Genomic DNA, 16,900 nt, shown 5'->3' on the forward strand with positions numbered 1-16,900 from the left:
CCTCAGGCTTTCTTTCTAGCAGGGCCAGTGAGGGATAAACAACAATGGACTGAACCTAACTTTTCCTTTGCTTCTCATCGCCCTCCAGTGAATGCTGGAATTAATCTGCTTATTGTTTAAACAAATGTAATCCAGGAAGGATTGCACTGAAGCTGCTGTAAACAGGTAAGGAAAAGCAGGCCTCAAACAATTGTCTCTAATTGTGGTTATAAGAGTGGGCCAACCCTGATCTCAGACATGACAAGCAAGAAATACAATCAGTAAGGCTGAAAAGCAATCTCCTGGAATGTGGAAAAATAAATAACGAGGATCATAAGTACAAGTGTCCGTGGAAGTGAAATTATTTTTATTTTCTCAAAAAAATAAATTTGGATATTATTAATTTACTTTGGTTCTTTTTATCATGACTTCAACAATTATTTTTGCATTGAAACAGTCTTTCTCAAATAGTAACTTTATCGTGGAGGATAACATGGCCAGTGCCACTTTACTCAAGTGATCAGAGATAGCATCACTAGTAATTAGACATGTGGATATCTGTACCTCCTGATACCAGGAATGAAAATGACAGAACATCACTTCCTACTAAAAAATGCATAATTCCAATCTAATCATGAGAAAATTTGAAGAAGTTCTGTAGAATAGTTAATAGTACTGTATCAATGTTAATGTCTTGGTTTAGCTAATTGTACTATAGATACATAAGATGGGAAAGCTGAGTGAAGGGTACGTAAGAGTTCTATGTACTGTTTTTGTAACCTTTTGTAAATCTAAACTTTCAAGATGCAAAGTTAGGAAAGATATTATCTTGTTTTTATAACCTTACCCCTAAGTCTTCTTTAAACAATTTTTAAGGATTTAAATTTATCACATGCTATATTTATATTATTTTGTCTAAATTAATTAATTCAACATTGATATTTGCTTTTAAATGTTGAATGATGCTTAAATGCATCAATCACAGGACAGATAATATGCAGAATGGGAAAATATGAATTGTCAATGACTATTCTTTACTTGCTTTCTGCCTACTGAAGGGCATGGTGATTGTTTATGTTTCTAAACACTTTTTCTCCTTTTATTATGGGAACTTCCTTTTGTTTCTAAACACTTTTTCTTCCTTTATTATAGGGACCTCCACTTCACCCTTCCTTTGGGGAATTGCTCTTTCCTTACTGAAAACACTGAAATAGTGATGCGGCTACAAGTTGTAGTAAAGCTAATACCCTCCTCCCACTTTCAAATACAACGTTGGCCACATGGCCTACATCTGGCCAATCACAACACTAAAACTTCCTGGCCACAGTGATTGGCCCAGGGCAAACATATCACCCAAACCTACCTAGCACCCAGAGTTTTGCTCTGAGACTTTCATGTTGAGGATGGAAAGGAGGTCCTCGTTTTCTCCTTGGTTTATGAACTGGAAAGCTGTGATCCCAGAAGTACCAACAGTTGTGTATTTTACCCTTTGGAAAAGCCTGAGAAACGAGAGCTAAGAAGACGTAGAAGCTGAGAAGTGAGGAGAGAGGGGGTGGGGAGGACACTCGATAATGCTGTTTAAGTCTCTGATTCCAGTCTTCTGGGCCAGTTCTTTCTTTTTTCAAGCTTTAATAACATAAGCCAATGTATTTCCTTTTTCTTGTTTAAGCTAGTTTTAGTTAGGATACAGCTCTTTGTCTTTTGAAACCAAAATAATTTTGATTCATCCAAGATGACTTTTGTTTTGATAGACAAAAATGTTACATGTATCAGATGATTCTGTTTATACCACTGCTACTTGGGACTAATTCAAGGGGAGGGGACAGATAATATGGGTAAACTTCAATTAAGAATAAATTTATTCTAAAAGGGAGACACCTGAACCAGTGTCAAAGCTCACTGAGGGATATCAGAAAGCAGAATAAAGATCAGTACTGAAAGACGAGAGAGTCAAAAATTCTCAGTTCCAAGAATGAAAAAGAAGTAAGTTCTATGAACTAGATCAGTGGACTACCATCAATTTCAGAACAAATTATTAAATTTTTGGTTTTTATTACTCACAAAATAAATTTTGATCACTGACACCCAGCATGACATAGAGTCAGTCCTATAGCCACTATATATCTGGACTTCTGCATATCATGTGACAAGGTCTTTTTGCTTTCCTTTTAAGCAGTCACTGGCAAGATAAATTTGTAACTGATTCTAAAGCATAATGATTATTAAATCAGTTAACTTGTAGGGAAGTTTCTAATGGTTCCATCTTAATTAATTAAAATCTTTTTATTAATAACTTGAATGAAGATACTAATGGAAAGTTGACTACATTTGTATATAGCATGAAGCTAGGAGCAAATCAATGGATGAAAAAATCAAGATTCCAAAAATCCTGAGAGGCTGAAACTCAACAAGGAAAACACTTAACCCCCTGCCTCTATATACACAGATAACAAAAACATAAAAACTGTGCAAATCAGGGTGGAAATGTAACTTAATAGCAGCACATGTGACTACAAATAGAGATTCTAGTAAATTATTTATTCAATAAGAAAGAAGTAAAGCTAACTAAGTTTTAGGCTATAGTGGCAAAAGGATAGTTTCCAAAAAGAGGTAAAATTCTTGCTCTAATCAACACAGGTTTGGCCAACTATATTACATTTAATTCTAGGTGCCATATTTTTAAAAGTATGTTAAAAAGACCCTGTTCAGACAAGAGTAACCAGGATGCAAAAATCATTAAAAAGATTGGGGATGTTTAACCTAGAGTAGAAAAAACTTAGACAAGACATAATAATCTGTCTTCCAGATCAGAAGAGCTGTCATAAAGAAAAGAGCTTGAGACCTATCAGTGTGGTACTATAGGGCAAAGTTAGCATGACTAGAGGCAGATAATGAGGGAAGATTTATGTCATTATAAGGAAGGGCTTTGTAACTATTTGAGCCAACCCAAACCAAAGAATGGGCTGTTTTGGGAGACCCTGAATTACCTAACCACCTGAAAGAAATATTCCTTTTCTTAAAAATTTTAATTTTATTGGAGTAGAGCTGACTTACAATGTTGTGTTAGTTTCAGGTGTACAGCAAAGTGATTCAGTTATACATATACATATATTCATTCTTTTTAGATTCTTTTCTCATATAGGTTATCACATAATATTGATTAGAGTTCCCTGTGCTATACAGTAGGCCCTTGTTGGTTATCTATCTTATACATAGTAGTGTGTGTGTGTTCACCAAAGCTCTTGATTTATCCCTCCCCCCTTCGACGTTTCCACTTTGGTAACCATAAGATTGTTCTCAATATCTGTAGTCTGTTTCTGTTTTATAAATAAGTTCATTTGGATCTTTATTTTTTTATTAGACTCCACATATGAGTGATATCATATGATATTTGTCTTTCTGTGTCTGACTTACTTCACTTAGTATGATAATCTCTAGGTCCATCCATGTTGCTGCAAATGGCATTATTTCATTCCTTTTTATAGCTGAGTAATATTTCATCATATATATGTACCACATCTTCTTTATCCACTCAAATCAATAAAATTAGAAATGAAAAAGAAGTTACAACTGACACCACAGAAATACAAAGGATCGTAAGAGACTACTACAAGCAACTATATGCCAAAAAAAGGGACCACCTAGAAGAAATGGACAAATTCTTAGAAAGATACAATCTTCCAAGACTGAACCAGGAAGAAAGAGAAAATATGAACAGACCAACCACAAGTACTGAAACTGAAACAGTGATTAAAATACTTACAACAAACCAAAGTCCAGGACCAGATGGCTTCACAGATGAATTCTATCAAACATTTAGATAAGAGTTAACCCTATCCTTCTGAAACTCTTCCCAAAAATTGCAGAGGAAGGAACACTCTCAAGCTCATTCTATGAGGCCACCATCACCGTGACACCAAAACCAGACAAAGATACCACAAAAAAAAAAAAAAAATTACAGGCTAATATCACTGATGAACATAGACGCAAAAATACTCAACTAAATACTAGCAATCCGAATCCAGCAATACATTAAAAGGATCATACACCATGACCAAGTGGGATTTATCCCAGGGATGCAAGGGTTTTTCAATATACACAAATCAATCAGTGTGATACACCACATTAACCCATTTATGATAAAAGCTCTCCAGAAGTGGGAATAGAGGGAACTTACCTCAACAAAATAAAGGCCATAAATGGCAAACCCACAGTTAACATCATTCTCAATGGTGAAAAGGACAATTCCTGAGGAGTGTCAAGTATTTAGGGATGTGTTTACTAGATCAGTGCTTCTCAAACTTTAATTGCATGTGAATCAACATGGACTAATTAGAAAAACTGATTCTGATTCAGTAGTTTTGGGGTGGGGGCTGAGAGACTAAATTTCTAACAAGCTCCAAAGTGATGCCTATCATTTGGTATATGGACTACACTTTGAAAAGCAAGGAACCAGAGAACTGTTAAGGTTACTTTTTGATACTGAGAGTCTATAATTTTCATTAAAAAAAAATACACTTCAGGAACAAAGAAAGCAGTTATGTACTGTGTTTTCCATATGAAAATGGCAGTGTTTGAGCACATAGAGGAAGCAGGAGCATTGCCTGGAAACAGAAGCAGCCATACTCCAAAACTTACTCAGTAAATGCATATTTTTAAGGAACCTGTTCTAAGGTAAGAAAAATTGTTAATAAATACTTGTATATGACTACATTTAATTATCCACTTTCATTAGAAGTGACGAGTCATGTTCAATAATTAGAATAGCACTCATTTCTTCAATTTTAATAATCCAAATCTATATTAAATTCAAGACTTTAAGTGTTTGTCTAGTTCATTCAACAAAAGTCCTTTATAATTATCCATCCACTCCAGAGGCTTTCTGTGTACTGACTTTGCTTTATTATTCTCTTACCTTCATTTCTATAGATTAGGGCTTTCCAGCTGGTAGAATTATAGATGTCCCTCAAGATATTTGGTCTTCTTATCCTTTGGGAAGGTCAGGCAAGTAGCTTGATTCTGGGCTCCTGGGAAGAAGACCCAACCAGGTTGGCAATTAGTCAATCATGATTAGTGAGTGACATCTAGCACTCATTAGTCTGGCCTCAAGACATTGAGCTCAACCAAGCCAAGTGTCTATCACATTGATATCAACTTGAGCAACTTGCTGCAAGCATATCCATTTTTATCTTAGGAGAAGGATCTGTGGATCTGTTGGAGAAGTTCACGTCTTAAGTGCTTCACTAGCATAGCATGCCCACCAAAATTTGGCCATGGGAGGATAGACAATGAGAAAGAAAGAGGTTTTTGGTAGGTGTATCTTTAGGTGATGACCCCAATATCAGTTTTCCCATACATTAAATACTTTTATCCATTTGTGGCAAAGTAGGTGCATGGTAACATCTCTAAAAGGTACGTGTATTTTTCAATTTAGAAAAATGATTTTGTAATACTTGACAAAGTTTAGGTAAATTCTAAATCTATAGCATCCTCTTATGAAATTCCAATGGTAAATTTGGCAAGGAGCTAAAAGGAAGAGTTGCTACATTTAAAATCAAATGTTGCAAATTGTTTAATGGTTGTAAAACTTGTTTCAAAATTTTTATTCTCTTGTACGAAATTTTTTTTTCATTGACAGCAACCATCAACAATTCAAAAAGCCTTACATGAAAATGTTTTGATTAGAAATGGTATATAGGCTTTCAAGCATAAAACCTGAGATAAAAAGTTATATTGATGATGGGGCTTCCCCAGTGGCGCAGTGGTTGAGGGTCTGCCTGTCAATTCAGGGGACACGGGTTTGAGCCCTGGTCTGGGAGGATCCCACATGCCGCGGAGCAACTGGGCCCGTGAGCCACAACTGCTGAGCCTGCGCGTCTGGAGCCTGTGCTCCGCAACAAGAGAGGCCGCGATAGTGAGCCCGCGCACCGCGATGAGGAGTGGCCCCCACTCGCCACAACTAGAGAAATCCCTCGCGCAGAGACAAAGACCCAACACAGCCAAAAATAAATAAATAAATAAATTTATTTTTTTAAAAAAGTTATATCGATGGAAGTATATTCACAGTTCTCAATTTAATGTTATCTATATTCAATTTTAATATATTGCTCCAAATATTGTATTTTATTTTCTTGTCAAAACTGTATCATATAAAAATATGTAATGAATATCTTTACTAAGTACTAAGTACAGATATTCCCAAATTTCCTCCAGTTTTACCCCAGTGTGTCATACAAATATTGTAATTTTCTATTTGGGGGAACACTGCTATAGGTAGATTTCCCTCTATAATATGTTCCGTTACCAAATATCTTCTAGTATACAGACTAATTAATTATATATTTGTCTTAATATATAGCTACTATTACCCAAAGAAAACAGGTAAGTCTACGTAATAATTGGAAAATGTTAAACCTAAGTTATTTCCTCACTCCTTCTCCTATGCCTCTTGAAAAAAAACCTGGAATATTATACTGGAGGGCTAGCAATGCTCTTTTTCTTGACCTGAATGGTTACATAGTGTTCACGCTGTGATAAATCCTTGAGCACCTGGTTTTGTGCATTTTAGTGTACATAGTTTATTGCACTGTAACAAAAGGATTAAACATTTTGTTTTCTAAGACTAAAGAGATACGGTCATCTCTGAACATATTCTTGCTTCCTGTTCATAATAGCCTTGCTCTTATTACTTTCCAAGAAAACCTAATAAATGATTAACTGTATCACTGGGCAGTTGGGAGCAGTCATGAAAGGCATGACACTTACTTAATAATTCGTAATAGAAACACAGTCCTCCTCGGTTTCTGAATTATCCTGTTTTCTACATAAATTAATCAGATGAATCAAATGCTGTTAGAACCAACTTAAAGGTGATAATTGGCTCTTCTAATTCATGATATAAAATATGACACTGATGGGCCTGGAGGTTATTACTATCATCCACATAGCAGGATAAGACTAGCCCTTGATATGACAAAGTTAGGATGAGTTCTACATCTATTTGCACCCTCCAGCCTTGGTAAACACTCATTTCTTCTGCATCCCAGAAACTGTGCCAAATAAGGTCCATCAGATAAGATTCAGAGAATTTCAAAATAAATTACTGACATATATATATATATATATATACACATATATATATACATATATATGTGTATATATATATATACAGTATATCGTTTGGATGGGGATATTATCTTTTTACTGTGAGAATTTAGTTTGCCGTATTAAATATATCAACCAAATGTTTATTACAGGTGTGTAGGGTACTCCATTTAAGACAAATTCTTCATTATTGAGACATTGGCCTCGCTAATGATTTACTTGAACTGTCAAACTGACAGTAGATATTTAATAATATTTATTAAGTAATATTAAATATTTTAAATAAATAATATTAAATATTTAAAAATATTTAATAATGAAACACCATTATTAAATATTTGCCACAAGTTTCTTTTGCTTTGCTAGCACACAGCATCTGTCTGTTGTGAGAATGAAACACCCTAGAGAGCTTGAGGCCACAACTCAGGGTGAGGCACGAAGAGAAAAGAAGACAGTTCACCCAGCCATCAACATTCACACATGTGAATTTACAGAGCTGACAGACGAATTATCAATCTGAGACCATTCTACAGCACCTCATGTGACAGTTACATTATAGTAATAGACTTAACTGCACCACATGGCTTATTAACGTTGGAATTTGTTTTTGTTAAGAAGCTTTAGGTTTAAAGAAATTATCAATCTACTCCACATTTCTGCAAACATGGAGGCAAATGCATTTCTCAGCCTTATCCTCCACCAAGCCTCCATCTCATTTGCTTCCGGTAAAGAGTTATCTCTTGCTTCCTTTCTCCACAAGCTCATATGCTTTCTTCCACTCTTATCTCTTTTCTTCTTTTAGAATAGGCTGCGCCCCCCGGCGGCTGGGAGCTTAAAAAAAGAAAAAGACCTTTCGCAGGCAAGACTTTGAATCCCCTGCTATTTTACTTTTGGGCTGAGACCGTCACTTTCCCGCGAACTCCGACGCAAGTAGTCACGATCATCACCTAACCGTACTTCTCCCTTGAGGTCAATTTCTTATTTTTCCATTTTAAAGAGAGGAAAGGCACCAGTCAAAAGAGAAACAGTTTGGTTCTAGGCGGTTGCGGGAGGACAACAGTTTTTGGAGCTCAGAAGGGCAGCTCCAGCAACCAGCGCTTGTGGCGCTGTCCATCCCTCGGTGCTGAATGGAGATCCTGGCATTTCCCGTCAGGTTCAACCCCTCAGGATCAGAAGAGGTTCAGCCACAGTGCACTGTACCCATTTCCCTGTTCTGGGATCGGGGGGGAGGGGGGGTGGCGCGGAGCATCATTTAGACGTCTGCTTATTCTCTTTCCACGGGAAAACACTCTTCCATAAAAAGAAATTGTGCATTTTATGGGAAAGTAATGGCATAGCTTCAGTTCAACCCCAAAGTGAAGAGCTGAAGGAAGAATGGAAAGTTCAGAGCGAATGAAACCTGCTCTTTCTCTCCCTGAGTCAACACAACAGCACTTGGGTCCCTACATTCCCTTGTTTATAAATAAAGGAAATAATTTTCTGTTTTTAAAAATCATGTGAATAAAAATAAATAAAATTTTAAAATCACGAGATTAATCATTTTTTCTGATAAGGACTGTAAAGTGGGTGATAGTGGGTCCTGCAATATCTGGGATAGAATTTTAGATATTGTTTTACTGAGGTTGAGAAACAGAGGAAAGAAGGATGTAAACTTGTTAACTAAGGTGGTTTTGAATGGTTAAAAATACGTTTTTAAAAGTATGGCTTTAGCATTGCCTTCCAGAAGTGCTCATTTTCCCAGGCAATTTAGGTTAGAATCCGGGCAGTAGAAGCTTCCCTTCTCCTCTCTGCCCTCCCAGCCTCTGTCCGATCTGAAAGGCTGAAAAGCCCGGTTCTTCACAGCAGGCGCCGATATCCACAGGGCCTTTATAAGAATCCTCCTCCCTCCCTTCTCCTCTTACACAAGACAATCAAGTAAAGATAAAGAAAACGGACAGAAGGGAAGGAAAGTGTGCTGGACTCCAGATCTTTGATTCCTGGTAGTTATATTCAAATGGGGCACTTCTCTTTGAGAAGTGAAGGTGTTTCTCACGGCTACAGAATTTACAATCAGAACGGGAGCAGACTTAACCGATACGAGCAAACGTTTCCTTCCTTTTCTTCTCTGCTGCTTATTTTAGCCGCTTCTCCATCCCGCTGGGAATACCATCCAGATCTTAGTCCAGGTAGATCTGACGTCAAGAGATGGCTTTCGTAGATTTGACGTGTAAACACTGATTTCCATTCCGACTCGGAAGGGCTGGGGCTCCACTCTGCCGGGAGACCGGGAGACCGGGAGAGCGAAGCGCTGCACTGAGCGCTCGCCGCCACCCAGCCTCTCCGGCGCGTCTCTCTGTCTTGTCGCAGAACAACCGGGAGCGAGAAGTGGTCCAGAGCCGGAGGGTGGAAGGGGCGATCCTTTCTGGCTTTTCTATCTTGCTTCTCATCCCCCCTCTCCTTCCCACTCGTGTGCGAGCGAGTGGGAGAGCCATGGAGCCAAGAGCCTGGGCTCTGCAGTGTACTGCTTTCGCTCTCTTTTGCGCTTGGTGTGCATTGAATAATGTAAAAGCGAAGAGGCAGTTTGTGAATGAATGGGCGGCGGAGATCCCCGGGGGACCGGAGGCAGCCTCAGCGATAGCCGAGGAGCTGGGCTATGACCTTCTGGGTCAGGTAAGAGTTTGCACTTTCAGAAAACTTTCCGGGGCTCGAGGGGGCTGGCGGGACTGGAGCGTAATCTCCCGTGCGGGAGTTCCAGGCTGCACTCTCCTCAGCACAGTGGCGAAGAGCACGAGCTTCTCCAGCTCTCGGCCCCGGCGCGCTTGGAGACGGCTTGCCTTATTTATTGTTTGGGCTGGGCGCAGCCAGGCAGAACCAAGCCGCTGCAGCTGGGTACAGCTTAGTCTCGTTGTTGTCCGCTCTGGAATTGAAATCCGTTCCCGCGCGGTATGGAAGAAAGATCCCTCCACGCTTGTTCACGGAACTTGAGATGCACGCAGGCTCTTACCAACCGGTGCCCAGAGGAGAGGCAGAGCGCTCTGTCCCCTGGGACTCAGCGGGTCTGCGTCAGGAGCTGGCTGTTTCATTCTTTTCAATATGGCAGCATCAGATCCAAGTCCTGATGCAAGGGGTCAAGCAGGCTTGGAGATGTTCGCCGGCAGCCTTCGAGGATACGCCCAGGGCATCGGGAGAGTGTCAGTGGCCGGGACTCGCGACCCGGGGGCTCGGGGGCTACGGAGTGATAGATGAGGTGGGTGAAAGACATGGGACCAACTCTCCGGGCCTCTACCGGGAGCTCTGGATTCTCAATGGAAACTTGCAAAGTCCGAGCTTCACAACTTTGCTTGGTCAGTTCCCCTGAAGGGTCAAGCTGCCGAAGTGACTGGGGAAAGGATTTCTTTCTTTCTTGTTCCCCAGCCAAATGCGTATTAGCTTTCCAGGGGTTTCACCTTGTGAAAAAAACTGTTGCCCGTCCAAGCAAGGCCTTGGTTAATAGACAGCTGGGGGGTGGGGGGGCGTTAAGGCATTATGTAGGGGGCTCCTTAGCTGTGCGCCGCAGAGGGTGTGAGTTCTAATCTGAGCTTTCCTTTCCCTTGGCTCAGAATCAAGCCCTCATTCCTTGCCTTGTAAGTTGCTGTGCATGGAAACGGGGGGTGGGAGGGAGGAAAGAGTTGTAAAACATTTTGGCGCGTTTTTTCTAGAGGTGGTGGTAGAGATGCAGCTGAAGTCATGGATGAGTAATGGGGTGTGGGCGTTGGCAATTCCATAGATCCAGATGCACTGGGGGATGTGCCTTTCCTTGCCAGAGGCTTCATTCTCCAACTTCATGACCAAACTGTCTGGAATCCCCAGCAGGAAAGTCAATACACATATTGAATTCTCTTCTCCGTGTCCCAGTAGCAGACCCATACTTTTGCTTTTACCCAGTCCTTGTTCTGTGCTAGGTTCCATGTTAGGGGCTGAGGAATAATAGGAGGAAAATAAACTTTCAAGGAATCAAGAGTCTAGAGACTGGTTTAGAAACAAATGACTGCAATTGCAAGCAATTGGTATAGCAATAGAAGCTGTTCCTGGAGTCTCAATACTTGTTGACTGAAGGATTGAGGATGGAAGGGAATTGGGGAGGGGTGAAAGAAGACAGCCCAAGGAGGAAACACTTGCACAGGTTTAGGAAGAAGAATCAAAGGTTGCCCTGGAGAACATGATGACATTGGAGAAGGCACTCCAGGCATAGAAAACAGCTTGTGGGAAACCAGGGAGATAAAAAGAAAGTGACTTACTTATAAGTCTGGAAACTGCAAGGCATTGTTGGGATCTAAAAAGAGAGTGAGTAGTGGGCGGAACTGTACGGGTGGGTACTGTGGGCATCATGGAAATCTTGTGTGTCCTATGAGGAAAAAAAAAAACTGGGAACTTAATCTTTGGGGCAGCTAAATAGCATTGGTAATTGTGTGAAAGGAGATTGGAGGAGAGAGCAAAAAATAACTCCATCTTGGGGCTTCCCTGGTGGCACAGTGGTTGAGAATCTGCCTGCCAATGCAGGGGACATGGGTTCGAGCCCTGGTCTGGGAAGATCCCACATGCCGCGGAGCAACTAGGCCCATGAGCCACAACTACTGAGCCTGTGCTCCGCAACAAGAGAGGCCGCGATAGTGAGAAGCCCGCGCACCGCGATGAAGAGTGGCCCCCGCTTGCCATAACTAGAGAAAGCCCTCGCACAGAAACGAAGACCCAACACAGCCAAAAATAAATAAATCAATAAAAAAAAAAAAAACCTCCCTCTTAATTTTCTCACCTTATTAGCCCCAGACATACATCCAAACCCGGACCGTTCATTATGCAGACTGTCTTTCAAAATCACAAGTCTCAATTAATAAATAAATAACAATAAATCAGTACTCTTGGTAGGATCTTCGAGGAAGGGGTGGCATAGTCACAAGAGGCTTTAGAAAATAGTGGGAAAACCTATCTATACTTGCATGTGATTTGCATATGCATATTCCCAGTTAAATGGCATTACTAATAAATGTTTTTAAAATAATAATTCTTTGTAAAAGACTGATAGTGCTTTCCTGGTTCTGCTTATTTCTTCCTTTGTTTACACTTAACTTAGCGTCACTATCTTGAGCTCCTTAAGGCCTCAAAAGCTAGGATTGGGGGCAGGGGTGACAAGAAGCAAAACCAGTTGATAGCAGAAACAGAGCTAAGCACTGGTGATCTTTTCTTATGGCTAATATTCTCTCTCCCCAACTCCATGTAAAGCTTATAGCAGATTCACCCCCTGAGGTTCATGCTTGGAGCAGGGACTAAGCATCTCTATTAAAAAATTCTCTAGGTGATAAGAAACACCAATTTAAAGAATGTAGTTCTTCTGAAATAACCCATTGTCAATTGTTTGGCTCAGTTTAAAAACATACAGGGCATCTAGAGAATTTGGTAGGTTCAATTAAGTACGATTTTGAATAAAGGGAAACTAGCTTAAAAGAATAATGAACTTAGTTCTAAATGGACCAAATGTATTGATAGTCACCCAGAGAAGTTTACACCCTCTAAGGTGGAACACCTGTCCTAAATGTGGCATGCTGGCTTCTTCCTCAAAGCCTTGAACTATTGGAAAGTCAGATGGTCACTACTAGTAGTATAATAATTATCACTATGGAGTCAATGGCTATATTTCATAATAACAACAAATTATTCTAGCTGAATGTGGCACTGCCTATATATCGTACCAAAGGGTTTGCCTGCCTTCCACAAATTATTGTTCTCTGACAGAATAAATCTGACAAAATGAATATTTTTTAAGAAATGTCTGTCTACACAATAACATCACCTAGAAAAGCAAATGTAGTTCCTCTGAAATATGTGAAGCAGAAGCATCATCAGCTCCCAAGTATGCTGTGAGCCCAAGTCACAATATCATGAAGCTCATCTCACTCAACGCACTGAGAGGGAAGGCTTCTATCAGTGTCTTCCTCATGAAGAAAAAAGTGAACTTCAATACAAGAAATGGATTTAACAAAAGCTGCCTGTCTCCAAGTTAGCTGTGTTTCAACCTAACCTATAGATACTTATTTTGGAAAGAGGATTTTTATTTTAATTTTTTCTCTTATAGATTGGCTCACTTGAAAATCACTACTTATTCAAACATAAAAACCATCCTCGGAGGTCTCGAAGGAGTGCCCTTCGTATCACTAAGAGATTATCTGATGATGATCGTGTAAGTGTTGTGCATTTGTCTTCAATATATATATAAACACTAGCTCACAAATCCAGTCTAAGAGCATGAAAATGAATATTGAGAATCAAGTGGCAGCACTGATGAACTGTTTGACAGTACAATCAATCAACAGACTTTTATTATATGCCTATTATGTACCAAGCACTTTGATATCTGATGTGATGATGCCAAAGAAATATAATACATAAACCCTGTTCTTAATAACATTTCAGTATAACTGAAAAAACATTCTGTCATTCTGTCTGGTTTGGTTATGTAGGGAACTAGTGCTTTTGAGGGAGTTTTAAATCCATGTCTTCATGAGGAAAATGTTTCTATAAGTATTGTATAGTCTGATCCAAAGCATTTGATCTCTTTTTATCCTGGTTTGTATACATATTCAATGATTAGGCAACAGCAGGAAATGTCTAGAATGAATATAGGTAAAGTGTGGAGCCAATTTCATGTACGTCTAATGTACCTTTTGATTCTGAAGTCTGTTTTCAAGGTCAGCAAACACACCAATAGAATGTTGATATGAAATAGAAATTTGAAGTATTGGAATCTGCATACACAATGTTGCCTTTTCTCAAGAATGTGCCATACTGGTGAAAACTTATCCTGGCTGGCCTGATATCTGTGTACATGATTTCTGTTGTCTAGGACATTCTAAAGAATTCTGGAAGCTTTGTGAGAGATAAAACACATGCTTTCAACTTCCCATAAAGAAAAGTATAAGTGACAGAAAGGTGCTAGAACTGTTGAAAGTACAGGAATTCGTGAACCCTGTAAAATAATTTGCTATTTTATTTCTTATGCAACTGATAAAATTTAAAAAAGAAGAAGAAGAAAAGGAAGACAAATTATGAGAGTAGGAAATGACTGGGCCTGGGTTACCAGTGTTCAAACATGAAAGAAGCAACCAAACCGAGACCAAGAATGCTGTATCAGGACCACAGACAGCAACACCACAGCTCACAAACAACCATTGCTGGCTTTTACCCAAGTTAATGGCTAGAAGTGAGAGACCTAATCAGAGGCCCTGAACATTACTTTAAACGTTTCTTGTCCAGTGAAATCTTCTCTTTTCTGTCCCAAGGCAGATGGCTAATTGTATGTGGGCTTTGAAAGTGGGGCAACTTCTAGCACTCTGGCTAGGCTTAGTCCTTGGGCAAAACAAGAGAGAGATTTCCTTGTCTGCCTAAATGCATGCCTGACATTAATGCACAAGAAAGTCAAACTGACCTTCCTTCTCATCTTAAGAGGAGGAAATTGGATAGAGTGGAGCAGACCTGTTACTATTACTCAAGTATCTCACTAAAATGAACAGATGGCCCAGTTCTATTCTTTAGATGTTTCCTTAATAATTGATTTGCGGGAGAAATCTCAGAGCATAATGAAGAAGAGCTAAGAATTTACTCTCCAGCATAACTTCATAAAAAAGGAGTCTATATAATCCTATGAAAAGTTATCCCCAGAATAACTTTAGTTCAGGAAAAACCCTAGAACACACTGAAGCTCGCAGTAGGAGGCTAGACTAGATGATTTTTAATTCCCTTTTCAAATCAAAAGGATTATTTACAATTAAGTACATGATACTTACTATATACATAATAGAAGGACACCATTAATTTGCTCTGTTCCACTTGGTCTCCTCTTACAGAGATTAATATGGCATTTGGAGTTAATGACATTAATCATAACACTGTTTCCAACAATTGGATGTTTATCTGATCAGATGACAGAGTGCCTCCTCTTATATTCCATTTTTTAAAAATTGCTTTTGATTTTCATTTTATTGCTCCTTTTTTTGGATAGGGATGATATTCTTTCAAATTAGCACTCTGAAATGCAGCAATAAGCTATCTTTATAAGTCTGTTAATGAAATCTCCAACTGTAAGTGACTCTCTCCCTCAAAGATTAGTACTTGTTCCCTAGCAGCCAATTCCCAAAGACCAACTCAGAAGACAGGCAGTATATTCCAAGCATTGAGGTATTTTAAGCCAAAACACTTAAGCTTGAAAATACAGGCACTTTAAAAATAAATTATAGTGACTGATTTCCAACTCTCAAGTCCCTCCCAATGTTTATAATAGGTTTGCAGTATATTTTCTAATTGGAAATTCAGGACAGTCTTAGTGGACGGTTTTATCCTTTAGTTGCAAATTATTTTTCAGTTTTTATTTTTGGATCTGACTCATTAGTATTCTCACATTAACAATATCCTATCACACCACGGACTATCACCATGTGTACAGAAGAGAGGATATGTTTTGGGTAGGAAAGAGTCATGTTGCTCAGCAAAATTAGAGCATGGTATTATCTCATAATGAATATAACCACAAGGCAGCCCCTCACCCTCTCAGGGCCTCAAGTATAATAGGATTATGCTATAAATGTGGGGAAGGTAATTTTTGTACTGTCAGGTGTCTTTGCATAATACATGAAACTAAATCAATGGTAAGTGTGCATGTCCAGTAGTGCTCATTCATCACCCTGGATCTGTTTCTCATATTAAATACGCTTAAGCAGAAGGTTGAAGAACAGAGGGGGCAGAATTTCAAATCTGCAAAGACGTAGCGCCTTTCTTGTCTTTTGTCACATTTGCAATTTCTATTTTTGTATATAAAGAAAGAGAAATTAAGCTGTAAGAGCAACATAACAGCAGTCTCTGGGATCTCTTAGCTTGTTGACTCATTCCATGAAAGTGGACAAATTTTCTGCCACAGAACCCTGGAACCTCAATATAAAAGTGAGTAATATGGTCCATTTGCTGATGAAAGCAGGCTGAACTTTTACTTCCACTGTAATCACAGTGTAAATAATTTGAGGGAATCATCACTTCACTGACTGCTTCTCCTCCCCCTAAAGGTACATTTTACTGTAATAGAGGAAATGTTCATCTCTGCAGTGGGCAATCCCTTCTTCTCACTGAGCTGCCAGTTTGATCTATAGTCAAACGAAAACACTGTGGAGCTGCCTGAACTCTGATGGAGAGAGTACTAGAGCTAGTTAGAGGGAAGATGATTACACCAGAGGTGGCTATTTGTTGATTTTTTTGCTCTAAAACTCCTTGTAGGTGCTATGGGCTGAACAACAGTATGAAAAAGAGAGAAGTAAACGTTCAGTTCTAAGAGACTCAGCACTAGATCTCTTCAATGATCCGATGTGGAATCAGCAGTGGTACTTGGTAAGTACCTACAGGAGGACTGTGTAGGACCTGGGTTATTTGTTATATCTGCATAATAGATTTTTTTAATGGTAGATAATTCAGCAGAGGGCTGTGTTACCTAGAGATTAGGGTTGATGGGACCTTCCATGATCTGGATCTTCTGTTTTACTATGTGAGGATGTCTGAAACACAGATCTTTATCTACTATGAGAGGAAGGGTTTTTGCCTTTTGTCTTCTTAAGTTTAGCTGGAATAAGTACAGAAGAATCATGTCTTGCAAGTTAGGGGTTCCAAAATAGTACTCATGGCAAAGAACATATTTGATCAAAGTTACTCTTGAGAACACTTTAAATCACCCAAAGAGTACAGTGAACATGATTCAGTACATACAGCCCTGAGAGGCAATTCTTACACGCTTACAGGTGAGAATTTCCGAACTAGGCTAAAGGAC

At 39.2% G+C, this 16,900-nt stretch overlaps 1 protein-coding gene across 1 annotated transcript in view; it reads left to right on the plus strand.

The window, feature by feature from the left end:
- Positions 1 to 7,111: 7,111 nt before the first annotated feature.
- PCSK1 (proprotein convertase subtilisin/kexin type 1) overlaps positions 7,112 to 16,900 on the plus strand; it is a 50,011-nt gene continuing 40,222 nt past the window's right edge. The window contains exons 1-3 of the mRNA XM_082458099.1: positions 7,112 to 9,732; positions 13,172 to 13,276; positions 16,357 to 16,467. Coding sequence (XP_082314225.1) covers positions 9,553 to 9,732; positions 13,172 to 13,276; positions 16,357 to 16,467 — 396 coding nt within the window. The 5' untranslated portion in view covers positions 7,112 to 9,552. The remainder of the gene's footprint in view (positions 9,733 to 13,171; positions 13,277 to 16,356; positions 16,468 to 16,900) is intronic.

This window comes from Balaenoptera physalus (assembly GCF_965194825.1).
Source record: "Balaenoptera physalus genome assembly, chromosome: 3".
In the NCBI taxonomy this organism is placed as follows: Eukaryota; Metazoa; Chordata; class Mammalia; order Artiodactyla; family Balaenopteridae; genus Balaenoptera; species Balaenoptera physalus.